General features: G+C 31.5%; 5 protein-coding genes across 6 annotated transcripts; 2 read left to right on the top strand and 3 right to left on the bottom strand.

The window, feature by feature from the left end:
* Positions 1-17: 17 nt before the first annotated feature.
* LOC131850865 (asparagine synthetase [glutamine-hydrolyzing]) lies at positions 18-4,769 on the top strand. 2 transcript variants are annotated; one of them, XM_059201244.1, is made up of 2 exons: positions 18-233; positions 2,705-4,769. In XM_059201244.1, exon 2 carries the CDS (start codon positions 2,715-2,717, stop codon positions 4,383-4,385), a length of 1,671 nt encoding a protein of 556 aa, XP_059057227.1. In that variant the 5' UTR covers positions 18-233; positions 2,705-2,714; the 3' UTR covers positions 4,386-4,769. The 2 variants fall into 2 exon arrangements, with proteins under 2 accessions (XP_059057227.1, XP_059057228.1); XM_059201245.1 differs by lacking the exon at positions 18-233 and adding an exon at positions 1,260-1,957.
* A 371-nt stretch (positions 4,770-5,140) lies between these two features.
* Positions 5,141-7,497, bottom strand: LOC131851064 (uncharacterized). The gene has a single exon (XM_059201485.1). It carries the CDS (start codon positions 7,356-7,358, stop codon positions 6,681-6,683), a length of 678 nt encoding a protein of 225 aa, XP_059057468.1. The 5' UTR covers positions 7,359-7,497; the 3' UTR covers positions 5,141-6,680.
* Positions 7,498-8,246: 749 nt separating this feature from the next.
* On the top strand, positions 8,247-9,491 carry LOC131850970 (uncharacterized). The gene is made up of 2 exons (XM_059201388.1): positions 8,247-8,477; positions 9,173-9,491. The coding sequence occupies exons 1-2, from the start codon at positions 8,409-8,411 to the stop codon at positions 9,482-9,484; spliced, it is 381 nt and encodes a 126-aa protein (XP_059057371.1). The 5' UTR covers positions 8,247-8,408; the 3' UTR covers positions 9,485-9,491.
* A 45-nt stretch (positions 9,492-9,536) lies between these two features.
* LOC131850969 (protein farnesyltransferase/geranylgeranyltransferase type-1 subunit alpha) lies at positions 9,537-14,219 on the bottom strand. Its single transcript, XM_059201387.1, has 5 exons — positions 13,831-14,219; positions 12,831-12,954; positions 11,673-11,763; positions 10,860-10,999; positions 9,537-10,315 (listed from the first exon to the last, which is right to left on the bottom strand). The coding sequence occupies exons 1-5, from the start codon at positions 13,958-13,960 to the stop codon at positions 9,802-9,804; spliced, it is 999 nt and encodes a 332-aa protein (XP_059057370.1). The 5' UTR covers positions 13,961-14,219; the 3' UTR covers positions 9,537-9,801.
* Positions 14,220-15,094: 875 nt separating this feature from the next.
* On the bottom strand, positions 15,095-18,948 carry LOC131851012 (pupal cuticle protein C1B-like). Its single transcript, XM_059201436.1, has 4 exons — positions 18,886-18,948; positions 16,815-16,991; positions 16,240-16,395; positions 15,095-15,254 (listed from the first exon to the last, which is right to left on the bottom strand). The coding sequence occupies exons 1-4, from the start codon at positions 18,946-18,948 to the stop codon at positions 15,153-15,155; spliced, it is 498 nt and encodes a 165-aa protein (XP_059057419.1). The 3' UTR covers positions 15,095-15,152.
* Positions 18,949-19,495: the final 547 nt, after the last annotated feature.

The raw sequence follows: 19,495 nt of genomic DNA, 5'->3' as shown, positions 1-19,495 counted from the left end.
ATACAATATAGGTACATGCATAATAGCCAGCTCGACAACCAAAACGTTTTTATCGTCTTCAATTTATCGAATCCGGTCTCGGATCGGAACATTATCAAAACCAGTACATAGTTGGAACTGGTCTGAAGTTGTCGTGTTTTTCTACAACAAATTCGTATTCGCCGCAAAGGTTATTAATATTCTCAGATATTAATATACATACATTCCCAAATAGATAATAAAAATTATAATTGGTAAGTATTTATTACATTAAAATTATTTTACCGTTTACAAATATACCTAAGTAAAAATTAAAAATAAACGTAATTATATACGTAAAGAATTTTAAAGAGTAAGCAAAAAAGTTATTTAACTAAATTAAGGTTATATCTATAATGAACACCTGATACAGTACTTTAATTAAGAACTTCTCGTATCCTATTACATTTATGTGCAAAAATTAAGTATATGATAATAAAAATAAATTCTTATTATTTGGCACTTTCAGAAAATCTAAAATTAATTTGTAATGCAACTATAAAAACACAAGATGTATCATGTAGATACATTTTTACACTTAACATATTTTTCGACCAGACTTAAATATAAATTTAGGTATTTAATCCAGTCTTATCTACAGGGTTTATAAGAAGGACATGTCCAATAACAATGTGATAATTATAAACTACATACATACATGCTTGATAAAAATAAGAAGTTTTTTAAATCATAAATTATTATTCAATCAATTATTCGACTGGTGATTATCGTAAAGGTGGATACAAGTATTTGAATTACTCGGTACGAAGGAATACCTTAGTCCACCGGACTGGGCACTCATGAGGAGTAGGTACATACCACAGTCGTCGCATGATGGCGTGATATTCGTAGTTCGATCCATGATGTAACATTGCATCAAGTGCGTCTTCAGCAGTTTTAAAGTATAGATGCCCACCTAAACATTTGTTCCCAGGCAATCCCTACGTTATTTATATAACAAAACATAATCCCCGAGATGCAACTAAGCATATTACACAAATGGCTCATAATTAGTTAAACTTTTATGTATATACGTGTACTTAAAATGTATATATGTATATTTAGAGTATTAATCTTAACGATGTTTTTTATAACGTACATAATAAAAATATAATACTTATAATATACATACTTATAATTGAAACGAGGTAATGTTCGACAATTATTAAAAAAAATAGCACAAGTACCTACCAGGTTCCGAAAAAAAATAACTCGCAATTAGTTAGCAAGTGTATACCCTAGTATATTTTTATATACTATGTTAATGAGTAATGTTAAAATAGACGTAAAGGTAAAGGTCATTATTATAATCTTACTAGCTACCTGCCCGTCATCGCACTGGTGTACCTACTAATGAAAAATATGACACGAAATAATTCCATTACATTGATACGAAACTGTATATTAATTATTAATATTTTTTATACCTATGACATATTAATTAACAATCTACTTTTTACCATGTACTTACTATCTACGACTTTTCAAACATTTTTCTCGCAACAATGTCGCCTTATTCTGACAAATTCAAATACATGAAAGATGTTTTATATTGCAGAATATTGTTTAAAAGTATTCTTCAGAGAGTTCAATATTCATTACGTAGGTAATATTTCACTGTTCTTAAATTCTAAAAGATATGGTATTGACGTTACACAAATTGTTTGTAGCATGGTGCATACAACATTATAATTATTGTCAATACCTGGCAAAACCTGTTTGCTTCGTTTTTTGACAGAGTACGAATTTAATCAACGGACACTGGGAATAATATCATCACATATTTTTAACGATAGTTACTTTTTTTTTCATTTCAGTCAGTGTATTAAAAACAATATAGTAAGCGATAATTTTATTCAAAGTTCATCCATCAAATTCGAAACGTATGTGACAAAAGAAAATCGATTCTGGAATGTAGGAATGGTTAAATATTAATAAGGTACTTAGGATGTTCAAATTTTATGCATACATTTCACACCCTCCTGCAAAAACGTTTATACATATATAATTATTGTATGTATAAGAACAATATGATAATGCTAATGGGACTAAATAAGATTAGAGGGACTCCCACAATACCAGTATACTCCTGCCTACGTATTTTATAGGCATACTTTAGATAAGATGCAGGTTTCGAGAAGTGACGTCAATAAATATATTTATTTATAACGCGACTTGGTACTCATATATCCTGTATATATATACATAAGTATATAAAGTTCATATAAAACGAGTATATAAACATAATGCCTTTTTTATGTGTAGATATTATTAATTTAAAAAACCATCATTTTTGGTTCAGTATCTTATGATTATATTACGATTTTATTACACCTAATTTGGAAAGATAGTATGGAACTGCTTATCTGTGTAATTGATTAAGTTCTGTATAGGTGTATGTTTGTAAACAGATTTGACTATACAGTACAATATTTAATTTGACCAAGTCATCAAAAGAAAATAGAGAAACGATGTACGTATTTATATATCTACTATTAAATTATATCAATAAGTTAAATTAGTCGTAATTTTAGTTAGTAGTTAGTTTTGACGTTAGTTAATTATTTGTCGGTCTAACTGACAAAATTATAAAGTTTTTATATAATATTATAGATGTAAATAGATATGTAACTGTCGCTTTATTCAATATAAATAACTTGTAATAATATACATTTCTTTATTTCAGATTCAATAAGATGTGTGGCATTTGGGGTACCTTCGGAGTAGACGCTAACCTAACTCCAATCTGTCACAAATGTTTTTCTTGTATTGAGCACCGCGGACCAGATGCGTGGCGTATAGAACAAGACGCACGCGAACCTCTCGCCATACTCGGATTCCGAAGACTCGCCATTGTCGACGGCTTGCACGGTATGCAGCCCATGCGACTACATCAATATCCTCGCACTACTCTTATTTGTAATGGCGAAATATACAACTACAAACGTCTTCAAACACAATACGAGTTTCCCTATGAAACTAAATGTGACGTGGAAGCTATCATTCACAGTTACCATAAATTTGGTGTGGCAGACACTGTTAAAAAAATTGATGGTGTATTCGCTTTTTGTTTAATTGATGGCGAAAAAAGAAAAATATATTTGGCACGAGACCCATATGGTGTTCGACCTTTATTCAAGCTTGACGACGAGGTTAACGGAGTTATGGCAATTGCTTCAGAAGGTAAGGGTCTAATGGGACTTAAATTAAAATCCAGTGAAAATACCACGTTGGGACAATTTCCACCAGGACATTTCGAAGTGTGGAGTATACTGGATAATGGAAAAGTGAAAAAAGATTACACTGAACAATACTTTAAACCGGGAACACCACCTAGGTTTCAGCCATTTGTTTCTGAAGATATTTTGAAAGACATGGATGTAAAAGAAAAAATAGCTAGTCTGTTGGAAGCAGCTTGTAGAAAACGGTTAATGGCGGAAAGAAGAATCGGCTGTCTTCTAAGCGGCGGGTTAGATTCTTCACTGATTACAGCATTAGTAGTAAAACTGGCCAAACAAGAGAAACTACCTTATAAAATTCAAACATTCGCTATTGGTATGGATAACTCTCCTGATTTAGCAGCTGCTCGGACTGTAGCAGAATATCTGGGTACTGAGCATCATGAAGTAAAATTTACTGAAAATGACATAGAAGAGGAATTAGATAATGTCATATATCATTTGGAATCTTATGATATTACGACAATACGTGCAAGTTTACCTATGTATCTTTTATCGAAATATATAAAAAAGAATACTGAAACTACAGTTGTATTCAGTGGTGAAGGTGCTGATGAATTAGCTCAAGGTTATATTTATTTTAGAGATGCACCATCCTCAAAAGCTGGTCATGAAGAGAGTAAACGACTTCTTTCCGATATTTACTTGTACGATGGCTTACGTGCAGACCGAACAACCAGTGCTTTCAGTTTAGAACTAAGAGTGCCATTCTTAGACATCCAATTTACACACTATTACCTCAGTATAGACCCCAACTTACGTCAACCACAAAATGGGATAGAGAAATATCTACTACGTAGTAGTTTCGACAAGAGCGGTCTATTGCCTGACGCAATACTATGGCGTCATAAGGAAGCATTTAGTGACGGCGTTGCATCTCTAAAAAAGTCTTTATTTACAACTTTGTCAGAAATAATTACAGAAAGGCTTCCAGAAGAAGACATTATCTTCAAAGGAACACAGCCTACTACTAAAGAATCTAAGTACTACCGCTATGTATTCGAAGTAACCTTTCCAGGACAACACCATTTCACACCATATTATTGGATGCCAAAATGGGTACAAGTGACAGACCCGTCGGCAAGATTTATTAAACATTATGCTGCATCATCATCTGTTAACAACTAAAATTTATTTATCCCATATTTATATATTATCCCATTGTATTACATTTATATTTATATATATATATCGATTACTATAGTCCTGAGCTTTTGAATCTCTCACGACCAATATTGAACTTGGCACTAACTAAACGCTAAACCTGCCACCTGTACCAATTGCGATTTCTGGATTTAACTGTATCTACTAGTTCAAAATTACTAATTACTTACTTCTCTTAAATGTCCGCTATAATATTGATGTGACATTTGAAATTGTATTATTATTACAGAACGTAATAATTTCAGTAAATTAAAAATTTACTTTTTTTTGCGTTACATACAGATTATAAATTACATAGAAGTATAAGTACCTATGTATAATTTAATGTGTTTGATCATTGACTTGTTACAATAATAAATAATAAAGAATTACTATGCATTTTTTTTTATCTCATAACAAAATACATGGAATAGAGCAATGTACTTATAGATATCTATATATTTTAATATTTTAAATAAATTTATCTACGCATAATACTCTATGTTACATAGTCCCTGTTTCTGTTCCATTATTAGGTATATTTTAAAAATAGGTAGGTAAACATTTGTTATATTTAAAGATATTGACTGGTGCTATATTACAACTCCGATTATGTAGCGATTTGGCACACTAATTAACTTTTCGATTTGCTCATACACCCCAATGAAATCCAAAAATTAATTTAGATATCTATTGATATTATTAATCTTTTTTTTTATATATATACTCTGTATTTAAAAAGTGCATATCTACAAGAAAACGTAGTTTGTACCTAATAGCGCAGTATGAGTATTTACACTATTAGTTATTGAACGATCTGTGACCATAATTTATTGCAAAATTGCGTATTTCTTGCTTTGTTTTGTATTTCACATATTGTTAATACTAAGTATATGGTAGGAGGACATTGATAGTAATAGTGGTGATTTCGCCATGATATACTAACTGACCTAATTCCATGCTCAACCTATCATCATCTGCTGGTGATCGCCAATGTGTACCTAGTACCTACCGTTAATGGAAGCGGGCGAATCATTTTATGTTTGTGTATAAATAAAAATATTAAGAATGTTATTGTGAATCACAGTACGTTTCATAAATAAATAAAAAATAAAGTTTTGTATAATCCATATATGCATATCGAGTAGATATCTTGTATGGTTGTTAACATAGCACAGTAGCAGCAAAGATTATTTTTATTACATACAAAGAATATTTGCACATGCAAACCAATATGACCTATAAATCAAAAATTAATACAGCTGTCAAGATAAGACGGGGTGTCTTACTCTTATAACCATACATATAGTCAAACCTACCTGCATACCTACCTGCTGTTGCAGAAGAAGTAATGTTTATTATATTCTATAAGTATATGGTTGGGAGACAATAAAATTGACTATTATTTATATTATTACAGGGACAGGCAGTTTTGTGAACAAACTGCCTAATAATTAAATCCTATATAATCCCTAACAGTTAGATTACACATGCACCTTTTGGGAGTGTGGCACTATAAATCAACATACATAGTTCTAAAGCATCCAACTGCAACATATTCTCCTTTTATGTCCATATCTCATATGTGTGTAATCCAATACCCTCATAATGTATTACGTATAAATTAGTCTTTCAAATTATAACTTTGAAATCCTTATTCGTACTTAACAAATATACCATTACGACTATGATCCGAAATGGGGTAGTCATTTACAAAGATACATAGAGGTATTTACAAACTGTCGATGTAGTCGCAAACTAAAACTTAAGACATGCCCACATTTCGCTTGGTACAATTGAAATACAAGGTGTATTACATAGTTACAAATATTAAAGTATATTAAAATTATAAATACGATGGTGATTTAGTTTGTTTGTTACCTCCTAATGCCTTCATGGCTAAGGTGGATGGATAACGACTTAAGAAGGCACTAGTACCTACTATCAAAAGGTTCATATGTATCTATAATATTTTCTGGGCTATCGAAATATTACATGTGCAATATAATGGCTCCTGAGTTTGACAAAATAAACAAACATTATACAATTTATGTGATTTATCAACAGCAAAAATTAATGAGGTATTAATTGACACCACCACTGAATGATATTTCGCAATAAAACTTTTCTTTCATCACTCTTATCGCAGTATAGGTAGACACAATCATGCGTATACTTACAAAGATCTATAGAACTTATTTTTTGCAATGACTATTTACACAGCTGTTTAATCATTGAATCGAGTGTATCGGCATTCGTACTATATAGAATACCGTAAATTCAAAACATGTTTACCATAGGTGGTCTGATAGAATCTATAAAATTATTCATATGAATACATGTGCAATTAGCTTTTGAATAACTTTTGTCTTGCTGGTATTCCAAATAGTCATCAAGAAAATGCACTTTATCACGATTACTCCTTTTTATGATATGAGGATTGGATTCAAACGTATCACTTGAATATTGACTGGTGGTGTCACTAAATGTCAAATTAAAATATTTCGAGTCGGGTGTATCGGTTACTGAAGTTGTTTTCTCTATATATCTATAATGCCTTCCGGCTGATTTATCACATGTAAACATCTTTGGATTTGTTTCTAATTCTTCGTCCTTTAAGATGTGTGTGGTGCCTTTGTGTAACGCGTTTAAAGCAGCAAAACACGTAGAACACGGTGCTAAATTGTTTTGGTTACGTATCATAGTACGAAACTGCTGGGGTATTTCAATGTCATTGTCGTGTCGAACATTATCGTTGCTCATGGTTTGTACAAATTGGTCATAAGAGCAATTCAATCCTTTTACCTGAACACCTTGGTCTACTTGGATTGTATTTTTCCAAAAAACTGAAAGATTTCTATAAGTTTTACATGTGCATGTTAAATTTGCTAGTTGTTGCTTTAGCATGCGTAGTTCTATAGGTTCCCTACAATTGTCGTTTGTATTTGTATTCTTCATATTTCGCTTATTTTTTTTCTAATCTGGCTGATTAGTTAATTAGTTCTTGAAAATCAAATGTCAATACACTTCTGATTCGCATTTCTATTACAATAATGACTGATTACATGGTGACTGGAATATTAACGTCCATTGCGAAAAATTACTACCATTCTCTTTGGTAAAGCTTCAATGTCAATTACTAATACCATAAGGATCTAAAAATAATATGTACCAAGAAAAAGATATTAAATATATTTTATTGGGTCTTTGGGGAAATTTAGGTTAAGATAAGACTGATAATGAATTTAATAGAAATAATTACCTTAAAACAATCGTCTTTAGATTATAACTTATAAATTATTACCTAGGTACATATAATCGAAACTGACGAATTATAATGTTTTTTTAAAACTGAAATATTAGTAGCATCCCGCGCCTTGAATATGCTATAGATAAGTTAATCCAAAACATGTTTTATAGTGGGCAAAATTTTATTAAATTTCCTTGTGGAATTCAGTAATAAACCCTGAAAACTTTTTATGAACTGAAACATTTATAATATTGATATAATACTACCCTGGACAAATCACACAATGTTATCTACTCCCATGGTAAGCAGAACTTGTGTTATGGGTACAAGACAACTAACATAAATATTTAGATATTGTTAAATACACGCATAATATACATAGAAAAACAACATAGACCAAAACAAACTATCATAGTTATGAATACCAATGTTTGTACCGTGAGAGGAATCGAAACCGCGAGTATCGTATAAAGCGGTATGCTAAAACGGTAGACCACCGAGGCCTTTCACATATTTACCTAAGTGGTGAAACGAAATAAATATAACCAACTAATTATTATTGCATGAAACCTCTTGAATCAATATATTCGTACATGTCATTACAATTATCCGCCAAGTGTTCATATTATTTCAAAATAATGTAGACGATGACGCTGTTCATAAAGAGATATTCAATATCAATATAATACAATGAAGTGACGCTAACTAATTTTCTTTACAAACCATTATTACCAATTGGTCATGCCTATTAATTCAACATGAAAAAAGGCCCACAGAACACTAAAAGACACAATAAGGGATCTCCAAATCCACAACTTATAAATAAGGTAATATCAATAAACTTGTGTATCATAATATAACTTCACGACTGTTATCTTAAATGAGGTAGTTAGAGCCCTCAACAATTATCGATGTAGTGGTGAACGCAACACTTGAAAACCCCACTTTACACGTGGTAGTTAACAGTAAATTTGACACATAGATTTTACACATATATCATTTATATAATGAAGACCATTTTTGATCAAAAAGCCTATTTGGTTGTCTCTCAAATTTCTTAGTTCAACTACGCCAGCTACAAGCTGAGACTAGAGACTACGACTAGAGTTCCCTTTTCATCTATTTGAAAGAAATTAACGCTCACTCATTGCTTTTTAGTCATTATTACAGCTTCTGATATATAAAACTATATCGGTAGTATTCGCAAGTCGCTATTATTTGTTCCAACATTATGGTTTGCCCTGAATTACACCCGAAAGATTGTAAGTCCCATTTTAACCGGCAATGAAAAATATGTCTTTTATAGTCCTGACTGACACTGTAGCATCAATATTAAATCAAAAATTAATTTGAGACGACGGTAGGCTCGCCCGCTGCCATCTTGAATTCAAATATACCCGCCGCGACCGCAACAGTTGACAATGCCTCTGACTATGCGATTGCAGTCATGACGGCGTTTGTTTTGTATGTATTAATTAATATAATAATAATAGTAATTGTCTTATTCAAATTGTAATTTTAGCCCTTCTGCGATTGTACAGTATGCGCTTGCAATAACTGTCCTGATATATTGCGAATGCTCGCAATAACCGTCACTGACAAGTCATGTGATTTTGGTCCTAAGGTCAAAGGTAAAACAAAGAAAACATCGCAATACTGTATACCAAATGTGACAAATAGACCCAGCCTCACGGGCGTCATGAACCATAACCAAGAGTGCGACTGCGAGGTGGTAGCGCGCGCTATTGGTTCGCACGTCCACACGAACCTTGGACTACCCAATAGAAATAAAGTAAACAACCCTACACAAAAAGAAAACCCATCCAAAAGTTAGAACGCACCATCGGGAAGCAAAATAAAATACATTTTCCAGTTTTTGTTTTATTTAACTTTGTTGTAACATTCAGATAAAAACAATGCTCGTGATAACACAAAAAATCGTGTCCAATATTCATAAATGTGCATTTTGGTTTCGATTTATAAAAAACATCAGAAATAACAACACTAGGATTAAGTGGTTTGTCAGTATTGCACTTTTGTTAGCTTTCACTTTATATGCTTACTACAGGAATTCGAATAAGGATTGAAAATATATTAAAATAGAAGTTGTTTAGTTTGTCTTTCTTTTTCTAGCAAACTAATGAGATAAATTTAATCTTCAATATTATTTTCATGGTTTTCTATTTCACTTTGCGCTTTCTGGATTTTCTTGAATTTATCCGAAACGTAAGTCCAATATTTACTTCTGATTTTATCATATTTTGTTGCTAAATCGTGACAAAGTAAGATTGCTCTATCAGCATTATGAAAACTATTGGTTTCAGCTTTCTTTATGGCTTCTTCACACATATCAATAATAAATGCTAATAAATATGGAGATCGACATTTGGTTTTATGTAATTCCTCACAAAATGACGTCACCACTGCATTCCCATGGACCCCTCTTTTATCATGGAAACAGACACCTCTCAGGTAATTCCATGAGCTCTCATTATTCTTTACAAATTTAATTTTTTCCAATGCATAACATATTTCCTTTTGTACATTCAAATCAGACCAACCAATATGATTATTCATCACAAAGTACCGCTGATTCCATGCAGAGTTATTACGGACATCTTCATTAATTAAACTGTCTACAAATTCCATTTCTTTATCGAATAAGCTGTAAAATATAACAAAAATGTTGTGTAATATAATTTATCATAATACTTATTTTAATTATTCTAAACTTATCCAAAATACCGGGAATCAAATATGGCAAAGAAAACATACTTAAAGCATATCATGCTTGAATGTTTGCCAAAATATTTATTTAGTAAAAATTATTTAAAATGATGATTTTATCTTTTATTTATACACACCCACCCACTGATGAACTTTTTCAATGAATACAATTTTGCTATTGTAGGTTTTCTCCCTGTATTTTGTTAAAAATATTTATTTAGGAATTTCACAGCATCGCATTGTATTTTAATTATATATAAAAATATCAATATTTTACATTTTTGAGGATAAAACAATAAGCTGAGTCATTGCCCATTTTATGTTGCTACAGACCACATATTATATCAATTTAGTCACGAATTTTGGTTTTTAAATTTCCTGTTGCGTGTGCAGAAGTAATAAAAAAATCATTCATCTATCTTGCTAAAAATAAATATATGCTTTGAATATACTATAATAACATCAAATAATATGTTACTTACCCAAATGTTTTCATAACCCATTGCCTATGTTGCCAGGCATGATAGTTTTTGGGGTCCTGTAATAGTGCATCCCCTGTGAGCTCTAACTCCAGCGATGGATCTTGCAGCCACTCTACCAGCACTCTTCTGTGATGCCATACCTGGAAATTTTATAATAACATATTTAACTATTTTGGTCTTTCCAGCAATCTTTATACCACATAGATATTCTTTGTAAATCACCCAATCACAATTTAAACTTGTAATAAAGTGGTTATTATATTAGTATTTATAGTCTTAGTCTAAGCATTAAAGCCTGAAGTAAAAGAAATTATTGTAAGTACCATTGAATACCATAATAAGTAGTAACAAATGACATATAAAATTTTAAGACATCTGCAGTATACAAGACATCTTGTCTATACATAACAAAACTTTTCTGTATTTTATAATATATACTAATATATACTAGTTTTGTATTTTTTTGTAATAAAATGGCAGCGTGCCATGCCAAAACTGTATTCTGAGGATTGTCCCTTAAGCATTTTTATATAGTTTGTAGTGTATTTTAGACATCAACTTACTAGAATCATATAAATGTGTGCATTCTCCCACTTCATAACCACACTTGTAGAATTAAATTAAATCAAAATATTTCTGTACTAAATACTAGTACTATATTATATCTTTTATTTTATCATTATATGTCCTTTACATTAAAAAATGTACTTATACTAACTGTAAGATTATTGTATTTCACTAATATTACCATACAAATATTTATTATTTGTAATTATTTGTAAATATTAATATTTCACTAATATTAATACACACCTGGTAGTTTTTTGGTGAATGTTTTATGATAGCTTCTACATAATCTAACTCAATTCTCAAATCTGTTCCCAAGGCCTGCAATAGATCCCTCCTGTAATAAAAAAAATAGATAACATAATTTGACTAAGTACGATGTAAACAAGAAAATTGATAATGAAATGTATTATATTTTAAATACTAGCTGTTCAAGCGACTTCGTCCAGCATGGTTATTTAACTTTATTTTTCTAACATAAAAGTAGCCTAAGTTACTCTTTATTATATCAGCTACCTGCCAAAAAAAGTCCTGTCAAAATCGGTCCAGCCATTTCTGAGATTAGCCGGAACAAACATTGGTGTATGTACCAAATACAGGTACATTGGTGTATGTACATGTATTTGGTATATGTAAATGTCTTTTGATTATTTATATTCATATGCATGTAGTAAAAAACTATTATTTCAATTTACAACAGACACTCCAATTTTATTTATATGTATAGGTTAGGTATATTGTAAAACTACTGAATATCAAAAATAGATAAACAATATTAACTGTTACTGAGTAGTGGTGATTGGACAGACCAGCTCCTGATTCACTGTAAGCTTTTTATATAAATATGAATTACAAAAGATATCAAAAAAGTATAGTAATAAAAGTTTAATAGTGCCTATATCTCAATTTAGCTATGCCCATGCACAGCAATCCCATATAAACCGTTTTCAGAATGGTATAAGCTAAGAAAACTCAGATCTGTTCTCAGGACAATTTTAACAGATCCATAATTAACAAATATCTTATACATTGACCAATAGTACACTGAATAACATCCACAATTAACTAGCTGTTAAAATTTTAATTGTTCCATTTCCAAGTTGTGCTTTTTTTTCTTACATAAGCACAAAGCAAGCAATCATTTGATTATTATTATACTTATTATCACAGCACATATACAAAAAATATATTTTATAAAAATATAGTAGTTGAGAATTACAACTCTTTGAATTAGGTTATATTCAACTGTAAGAATAAATATTACATAAATTACATTACATTACATAAAGTAAATAATACTATTAGTGAAAATTCTATTATTAAGTTGACTTACATACATATAAGATCCAAGTTCTAGAAATTAAATATTACCAGTAACAATATATATATAGTAATAAAACTAACCTATACTGCCACACTGTGTAATTAGCAGGATTCAATTCAACGGCATCTTTAGTCAAATCCAGTGCTCGCTCAGACTTTTCATTATTTTGAAGTATGGCACGGAAATAGTTGTATACATCTTCAACTGTAAAATAATTGAAATAGAAGAATATGTACTTTTATATACATCCATGATATGTTTTATAAAAATATACATGATAAAGATTAATTAGTAAAAATATGGATTAAATATTATATATTATTGTAAAAAATAAAAAATGTAATAGCTAAGTAATATACTGTACAGCAAATAATTATACTTTTTATTGGACTACTCTAAACTTGATGGCAGTGGCTGGCCTTTATCGCTTCACCAGATGATAGGAGGCGAGTGCAGATGGCACTCCAAATCCACAGGTTGTGAAGTGGTTGAAAGCCAAATCCCGCCTGAAGAATATGAATAATTATAGTCAAAATTTAAGTAAGGATTTAAGTTAAAAAGTAAAGTAAAGAAATTTATTACACAAATTTTGAGAAAAGTTGACCTTCTTGTATGTGGCAACCATTGGCTATGTACATGAAAAGTGCCACATACATCACATCATCATAAGACAAACCTGCTATGTTATATTTGTCTGTCTATAATTTCAGTGTGATTTAACATGCCATATGTCACTGTTTGCAAAAATTTAAACAACTCACTTTTTTTTTCACATTTACTCTTGTTTCTTATTGTACTTATTACGGTTTTATTTTTAAAAAAACATTACTAACACTAACAAAATAAGACTTAGAATCAAAGAAGACTAAGAAGGACATGATATTCAGAAGAAAGTGAACATAAAAATAGGAAAAAACTAACTAATGCTTATATTAAACGTATTAAAGTTATGACCATAGGTCAAGGTCTGTTACATGTAATAACAGTTCTTAAAGGGCATAATATATCATACTATAATTTTCTTCAAAGGAATCAAAATATCAGTATGCGAGATTATATGTTTCTTGGTGAAATACTTACATTTTTCAGAGTGAGCGATGACTACAACTGGTGAAGGTCCATCGTCCTCCGGAACCGGCTTTACGTCCCGCCATTCAGGTCGATCTTTATAAAGAGTCCAAGAAGCATCATTCTCTCCACTATCAGACATTCTACCAACTAAATTGTTTGTAATGTATTCTTTTCAACTTTGAATATACAACACTTTTCACTTGTGTACACGATCAACGTGAATAAACACCAGCTGTTATCTATATGTGGGGTATTAGTAGCTAATTAAACTTATATCTTTAATTAAGTAAACTAAAAATTTTAATGGTTCTAGACTGTAAACTATGGAAATGTAAATAAATTATTAGGTACACAAAGAAAAATTAAAAAGGATGGTAAAGAATGAAGTAAAGGTCTAATCAGTGTGACCAGAATTAAATTTACTATTGTGCTCTCGACCACAAACTAAATAAATGATACTACATGCTTGACTGAAAAGTGCTAGAAAATGCTACTGTTATGAAAAATGAACGAATTATCACTGTGCCATATCAACTTAAGAAATATGCGGGATCAGGATCATATTATAATTAGAAATAAGTAATGAATCAAAGACTTTTGGGCAAAACTTCCTTTTTTGAAAATCACTAATTAATTACTTACACTATAAAAGAATTACATATATCTACAACAAATAGCAAAAAAACATATGAACAACTATAAGTAGCAGTTGGATTTAGCTATACTTCCATATTAACTATTATATAATATGATACCACATAGTTTTATGTACCTAAAAGTTCATTTTAGTTTCAATTATTCAGTTTAGGGCCGATCGATATTAGATAGAAAAATATGATGTCTACATCGATCCATGAGTATTGATTTATGATTAGAGAACATCGTTTCGCTATAATTACTTGTTCTAAGAGTTGTTGTGTTAAGACATATCTGGTCCTATCTAATTTCTAATCTTTTAGCATTTTGAATGGCATTTTATTCTATGTTATCGATGTTGAACTATCGATATTTTCGACTTCGTTGATATTTATTTACTATCGATGAATATGAATAATATCTATACTTTATTTGCCACAACCTTTCACCATGGTCACCATATTAAAAAAATGTGCTCAGAGATACCTATCTCTGAGCACATTTTTTTAAATAAATATTCAATCGATGTGCTCAAATTGATGTCAAAAATACACATTTAGTTGAAAATAGTATTTTATTAGATAACAAATAAATTACGTTATAACTAAACAGTAATAAATATAGAGGAACACTTCATCTCAAATAATAACATAGGTTTACACTTAGCTCGTAGAAATCGTATCTTTTTTACTTCTTTACCATGCGTAAGCAAGGCCAAGGCCATTTGAATATGTCATATGCGAAACCGCAGGCGCTGCAGAATAAGCCACACCAAGTAGGCCACCAGCAGTTGCAACCTAGAGAACGTGAAGAAAAGTTGAATTATGGGCTATACACATATAAAACTAATTCAAAACTATACATTACAAATAGAAACAACAATATGTTGTATCATTATCTACACCATCAGCCCACTACTAGTATGTCTACAAGTGAACTGCAATGGGCTGATGAGCTTCTGCCAAGACTCGCCACTGCTCACGATCTTCTCAAAGTTTCTTCTACTTGGGTAACACGTAGAAGAAAATTTCAGAAGTACTATCGTATGTAAGTATGTCGTCGCTCTAACAATATAGCATCGCTCTTAACATTAAGTTGGTGAGCTTGATACTTCTACTTTCTTCAACGCTGTCTATACACTGAAGATTGCAGAGGTTACACTATCTAAGCACCTGGTGCTATACATATTACATATATACGCGAAGCACCTATAGATTGACTACAATTGCTGCCTACAATTGTACTTTGTTTAGCAAAAGAATTTTTATTATAACACCTGAATAATCTCCACATCAAGATCAAGACCACACGGTGTACCTTTAGGCGGTTCTTTATCGAAGTCATTGGGTTGCGTTAGTAATCTACCCCGACGGCGGCCGATCGGCGAATAAATACGAATAATAATAATGACCTGGACAAGTAACACTACGCCATCTAGTCCCACGGTAAGCAGAGCTTGTGTTATGGGTACTAGAGAACTGATATAAATACTCACATATTTTTTTGTAAATATAATACATAATATACAACTATGTATAATATGTATGCATTTACAAAAAAAAATATCTATGTATTTATAGGTATCAGTTATCTAGTACCCATAACAACCGGTATCCCGATACAAACAAACATACTTATGAACACAAATGTTTGCATCGTGCGTGGAATCGAACTCGCGACTCTCGACTCGGAGGTAAAGCGGTGTGTTAAACCGCTAGACCACCGAGGTCGATTAAAGCAGTAAGCAATCAAATTTAAATCCTAGATATTAATAATGTATACCTTTGCAACCGGTGCTGTCACTCCCACATGCGATACCAATGGAGCTGCTATTCCACCGAAGGCAGGAGATACCGCTATGCCAGGATTGCTCACACGGATATCCGATTTGCGAACACTCGAAAACGGCGTGTCGATTGCTTTTGAATAAGTTGAAACCTAAAAATTAAATTATTAATATGTAGGTAACGGGATTATTAGTAATAGACCTAGTAGCTATATTATGGCAGATCGACCTATACGCGGTCTTCCCTTGAAACAATTGTATTTAATTCCATGTCATTACGTATCTCACGAAGGATAAATTCATTCTAATAATATTATCTTATCTGTGCCAATACTAAAAATATTTCACTAGTGCTCCGCCAAGGTAGGTACCTAATTGATGAATATTTTCAGAAGCACATAAATTAGTACTTTGAAAACTCTACTTTTCGTTAATATTTCCTCCAGAACAACATCAAATCGAAATATTAGACCAAATATATTTATATTATCATATTATTAAACACTCGATTTATAGTAACTGTGTAAGAAACGTTGAATATACTGTCTCAATAGGACGACAACGAACATACCTGGCCAAGATTAAACGGTGACCTTATTATATTTGACGACTGTGTAGCGAGCGCTGGTTGTGCCGGATAAGTACTGTATGGATTCCAACCCCCATAACTGTAGGGGGAACCGTACACGCCAACTGGTGACACGATACCCGCCTGAGTGGCGGCTACCGCACACGCCAATAATAGAACCTAAAGGTTGACATCAATCAATTATTACTAATTTATAAATAATATAATAACAAACATTATACTATAGAATAATTAAAATATTTTATACTACGAGAATGGCAAACGTCATATGGTCTGCCTGATGGTAACGCATGTTGCCCTATAATATGAAGTTTACAGTGCCTAGTAATTCATTCACCATATCAGAAAAAATTATATAAAGAATAGTTAGGTCGACAATGATTTTCATAGTATTAATTTTGCTGTAAAAATAACTAGCCAATATTTAATTTAAATAACATAGAACAGTGAAGTGTGTACCTACATCTAGTTTCTGGAATTACTGACGCAAACATCACCAATATAACTTGTAAAAATATTTACTATCAAGTCCTTCAACAATACATAAATTAATAGGTATACCTACTTACTTTTATTATCATATTTGTTGTCCAACCAAAGTCTGGAAGCAAAGTGCAGTACGAACGAGAGGGGCATTGCTTTTATAGCTCAAGAGCTATATTAACATATGGTTATTAGAATGGACACGTATGATAGTGTATAATAGTGCACATTAATAATATAATGCACTAAGGTGCTATGACAGCATTGTACGTTGCCATATTGGGAGCACGAGCTTTGGAAAAAGTGTGCGCGGCTTGGGCGCGGCGACAAGAAGGACAATAAAATCCGTAGAGTAACTGATTTACACTAATATTATAATTGCCAAAGAATATCTATCTATTCATTACCATTTTAAAACTAAACGGCTGTATTTTTTATACTACGTCGGTGGCAAATAAGCATACGGCCCATCAGATGGAAAATGGTTACCGTAGCGAGACAAAGAATAGATTTTTATTATTAAAATAGGCATAGACTTTCCTTTATTCCAAATAAAAACAATTTCGAAGGAATTTTACATGAGCAGTATTATAGACGTCACAAAATACATTGTACCTAATGCCCGTGGTGTTACTTCTCATGCGTTACCATTCCTCAGAGCTGGTACCAAAAAAATTAAGGTGCTGGCGGCAGACTTAGATATTATAGAAATACGTGAAGTCTATGAACAAAGTCTCCTACTCTTAAATATGTACATTACACATAATAATGTTGTTAACAGAAGGAAAATTACTCGAGGAAGGAAACTTAAATAGTGATAAGTACCTACAATATTAGACACACATGTTGATCAGTCCAAACAAACACAGGCGTAGCACTAGTAAACGTTAAAATCGATTAGTTGAAACAATGTCTTCTAGGTACTCATACTGACCCTGTAAATAATGTAACAGTAGGTATTACACACCGTCGAATACTAAACCTATGACCCAAAAAGTAGACCAAGTCCACCCGGTTTTAGATTACTAGCCTAAGAAATTTAAATATCACATAATATAATCTTTATATAGAGTAGACACATTTATAATAAATGTGTTAAACACATATCTAGTAAATAAAAAATGAATTGGTAAAAATGTAGGTGAATGTAAAATGATATATTGTTGGCAAAAGATAAATTATACCTATAATACCTACTTAATTACACAAAAATACAATTTAGGTGAAACTTTTTTTAATCCAATATATTTATAATAATCAGTAAATATCACTTTTAAACTAATTTAGACATTGGTCTATTTTTTTATAAAATATATTAACTATTTTATTCCCTTGACCGGGCATACGCATTTAAACATTTAAATGATAAAAGGTAGTACATATTAGTACTAGGTATATATATAATGTGTCCTCTATGGTAATAGACACTTCTAACCCTCATATATCATGGATACATATGCATTGTCGACACTGAGGAGATTCTTCTCCCACGTATCCTGTTTTTTTGAACCAAATTTTGTAAAGCATCATGATTAATTTCTGGCAAATACACCACTATGGTCTGACTGACCCGTCTTAATCCTGCTTCTATATCATCTCCACTAGTGCCCAAGTAACATATACCTACCGTCATCGCAGGGGGATGTATGATTCCATGTTAGCCACAAAAAAAAACATTTCAGTATTATCTTGTCTTAGATATACTTAGTTATTTGTAGAACAGAATATACTACTTACATTTCGTATAGATTAAGAATTCCAAGCGTACTAGGTACCAACTTTTGGGAATAAAGAAGACTTATTAAAGATGCTGCAGTAGAAATATAGATACAATAGTCACTATATTAGTAGATACTTAGATAGGTATTAGAATACGAACAACGTTTAACTATTATTATATTATTTCATTCGATTATCAGCTGCACCTTGATGCTGATTTATTGACACCATTTATTTTCTAAGGTATTCTAAGATATTATAGTCTTATCATTTAAAACATTTGATGCGACGACTTAGTATGATCTAGGTCTAAGGCACGTGCTAAATTGTTGTACTGGGTGTGGTCTAATATCTACAAGTTATACTTAATACAGGTCATGTGTGTCCGACCCACGTAAGTATGTGACTTAAACTAGTCATTCTATTATATATGTACGAACCCAAGAGTTATAAACACATAT

This window comes from Achroia grisella, unplaced genomic scaffold (genome assembly GCF_030625045.1).
Source record: "Achroia grisella isolate CSIRO2021 unplaced genomic scaffold, CSIRO_AGI_Agris_v1 utg780, whole genome shotgun sequence".
NCBI classification, from domain to species: domain Eukaryota; kingdom Metazoa; phylum Arthropoda; class Insecta; order Lepidoptera; family Pyralidae; genus Achroia; species Achroia grisella.
The sequence above is the reverse complement of the archived record's forward strand: the minus strand, read 5'-3'. Positions and strand labels throughout refer to the sequence as shown.

What these genes read in the sequence shown, in the direction of transcription:
- LOC131851012 (XM_059201436.1), bottom strand. Translation starts at nt 18,948, where the DNA reads ATGACGGTAGGTATATGTTACTTGGGCACTAGTGGAGATGATATAGAA. An exon ending in TAGAAGCAGGATTAAGACGG is followed by an intron (nt 16,992 to 18,885) that starts GTCAGTCAGACC and finishes GTCAACCTTTAG; the next exon opens with GTTCTATTATTGGCGTGTGC. An exon ending in TGACAGCACCGGTTGCAAAG is followed by an intron (nt 15,255 to 16,239) that starts GTATACATTATT and finishes CACGTTCTCTAG; the next exon opens with GTTGCAACTGCTGGTGGCCT.
- LOC131851064 (XM_059201485.1), bottom strand. Translation starts at nt 7,358, where the DNA reads ATGAAGAATACAAATACAAACGACAATTGTAGGGAACCTATAGAACTA.
- LOC131850865 (XM_059201244.1), top strand. Translation starts at nt 2,715, where the DNA reads ATGTGTGGCATTTGGGGTACCTTCGGAGTAGACGCTAACCTAACTCCA.
- LOC131850969 (XM_059201387.1), bottom strand. Translation starts at nt 13,960, where the DNA reads ATGTCTGATAGTGGAGAGAATGATGCTTCTTGGACTCTTTATAAAGAT. An exon ending in CATCGCTCACTCTGAAAAAT is followed by an intron (nt 12,955 to 13,830) that starts GTAAGTATTTCA and finishes ATTATTTTACAG; the next exon opens with TTGAAGATGTATACAACTAT. An exon ending in ATTCACCAAAAAACTACCAG is followed by an intron (nt 11,000 to 11,672) that starts GTGTGTATTAAT and finishes TAAAATTTCCAG; the next exon opens with GTATGGCATCACAGAAGAGT.
- LOC131850970 (XM_059201388.1), top strand. Translation starts at nt 8,409, where the DNA reads ATGAAAAAAGGCCCACAGAACACTAAAAGACACAATAAGGGATCTCCA. An exon ending in ATCCACAACTTATAAATAAG is followed by an intron (nt 8,478 to 9,172) that starts GTAATATCAATA and finishes TTGTAATTTTAG; the next exon opens with CCCTTCTGCGATTGTACAGT.